The sequence below is a fragment of the Corvus brachyrhynchos genome, unplaced genomic scaffold, assembly GCF_000691975.1.
Source record: "Corvus brachyrhynchos isolate BGI_N302 unplaced genomic scaffold, ASM69197v1 scaffold420, whole genome shotgun sequence".
In the NCBI taxonomy this organism is placed as follows: Eukaryota; Metazoa; Chordata; class Aves; order Passeriformes; family Corvidae; genus Corvus; species Corvus brachyrhynchos.
In genome coordinates this window covers 189,601-192,029 of record NW_008235739.1, presented here as the reverse complement: position 1 = coordinate 192,029, position 2,429 = coordinate 189,601, and the positions used below count along the sequence as shown (strand labels likewise).

At 56.2% G+C, this 2,429-nt stretch overlaps 1 protein-coding gene across 1 annotated transcript in view; it reads right to left on the bottom strand.

The window, feature by feature from the left end:
• LOC103616394 (otoferlin-like) overlaps positions 1 to 2,429 on the bottom strand; it is a 76,415-nt gene that overhangs the window by 15,026 nt on the left and 58,960 nt on the right. Inside the window, 2 exon segments of the mRNA XM_008634595.2 lie at positions 770 to 932; positions 1,451 to 1,612. Of these exon segments, the coding sequence (XP_008632817.2) occupies positions 770 to 932; positions 1,451 to 1,612 (325 nt within the window).

Below are 2,429 nucleotides of genomic sequence, written 5' to 3'. Positions count from 1 at the left end.
ATCCCACACGGAGCAAAGGAAGGTGGAGGATAAGCAGGAAATGTCCAGAGGAGAAGAGGCAGAGAAGATTGTCCTGAAAGCCTCCGCTGGCTTGGACACAACCCTTGGTCAGCTGGATGCAACCAGATGTGTCCTTGGGAATCTCGCCCAGCCTCCGGCCCCAAAGCTGGGAGGAGAGGAGCAATTCCGGCGGCTCCCAAGCCCTCGGGATGGGTGGGAAGTGGGTCTGGGATGGGTTTTGCTGCAGTCGCTGATGCATTGGGGTGGTTTGGGTTGAGAGGGGCCTCGACCTCTGCTCTTTACAGCCACCACGGGGACTGAGCATGGCCAAATCCAGTCCCAGTCCTGAGGAATACTTGGGGACTCAAATCCTGAAGCTGCAGAGATGTCAGAGGTGAATCTTTCTTGTCTTACAGGAATTGGGGGAGCAGGCAAGACCCACAGATCAAAAAATCAATGGGAAGTGATGGATTGCACCCTGTGGCTCCTCACCCCTCTGAGGAAACCACAGCAAAGGGCTTGGAGCCACGGTTTGGACTCCAGAAATTCTGGGTTCTGGTTGAGGGCTCAAAGGGAAGAGGAGATTCACCCCTTGGAACTACCAAAGTGCTAAATTTGGGGGGTTTTTTTGAAGTTCTGGTTAAGACTGGACCCAAACCCAGAAGTTCTGTGGGTTAACCAACCATCTCGTGGTCCTCACAGCCCATCCCACCTCCCTCTTCTCCCCATGGATGCTCCAGACCAGGCCCCCATGTCCCAGTCCTGGTACCTGCCATGTTCCAGTGCTGGGCTTTCTTATCGGGCGGGCGGTAGATGAACTTGCGGAGGGAGCTGACGGTGTGGGAGCCCACCAGGGTGTAGCGCCCGAAGGCCCGGCAGTCCACCACCCGGATGTTCAGGGGCGGGTGCAGCAGCTCGTTCTCCGGGAGGTCCTGCGAAGAGGAGGGATGGTTATCAGGGACTGGGAGCGTCTGGTTTGGTGGTTGGGAAGGGAAGTAGGGACCAGAATTGGGATCATGCTGGGGAGACCCGTAGGGATTAAGAATGGGATCATGTTGGGAAGGCCGGTAGGGATTAAGAATGGGATCATGTTGGGAAGGCCCATAGGGATTAGGAATGGGATCATGTCGGGAAGGCCCGTAGGGATTAAGAATGGGATCATGTTGGGAAGGCGGGTAGGGATTAAGAATGGGATCATGTTGGGAAGGCGGGTAGGGATTAAGAATGGGATCATGTTGGGAAGACGAGCTGAGACCAGAACTGGGATCATGCTGGAGGAAGAGGTCCAGATCTGCTCCAGCAAAATGTGGCTTGGGAGCCCTCAGGTAAAGGAATGGTGTCCATATGCTCCACTCCTTTGGGAAAACTGGAGTAAAGGGCTCAGAGCCATGGTGGGCTCCAGAAATTCTGGGTTCCAGGTGAGGGATCAGAGGGAAGGAGCCACACTCACCACCTCGAACCACTTGACCAAAGTGCTGAAGTTGGGGTTTTTCTTGTAGTTCTGGATCAGGGCAGACTGGACGCCCTTTCCGGCGCACTCAATGTCCACACGGGGCCGGTCCACTTGAGCCAGGTTCACTCTCTTCAGGTCCCTGAGCCCCCAGAACAGGATCTAGGGCAGGAGGAGGAGGAGAGAGCACGTGAATGTGAGCGGGACGATCTCACATTGGAGAGCTGGTTCTCCATGGAGAGGGATCCCACTGACGATGTCATCTCTGGGCAGTGGAATTCCTGAGGTATCTCCTCCTGACACCCCAAATCTTCCATCCCACTCCTGGTTTGCAGCCCAAGGTCTCCCAGCTGCTGCTCTCGACACTCCTTTTCCTGCCTTTCTCCCTTCCTGGCCTTTTCCCACCCTGGGACTCCTCAGAGCAGCTCTGTCCATCTGTGGTGGCTCTGGATCCAGCACTGCCATGGCTTTGTCCCAATGGAATCAGTGTCACTGGGGAAACTTCCCTGTCCCTGCCTGGGGTAACAGACTGCCACCATCCAAAATTCCCCAAAATGGAGATTTCCCCACCTCCTCATTCCCCATGGCTGTATTAAAATTGTGAGGAACACAACTCATTTATGGCGATGCAAATGTGTGGAAAGCCAGGAGCCGAGATCCCTTTGGAGACCTGGTCAGTGGCATCTCACCTGAGCAGAAGCACCTTCACCCGGGGCTGAGATGTGCCCTGAACATCCCTGTGGGCATTGCCTGGGTCATGGGTGTCCACCAGGACCTCCAAGGGACAGGGGCCCTCGTGGGACACGTCACAGAACCACGGAATCATTTGGAGAAGCAGTCCCAGCCCATCGAGTCCAACCTGTGCCTGATGCCCACCTTGTCCCCAGCCCAGAGCTCTGAGTGCCACCTCCAGCCCTTCCTGGGACACCTCCAGGGATGGGCACGCCAAACCTCCCTGGGCAGCCCCTGCCAAGGCCTG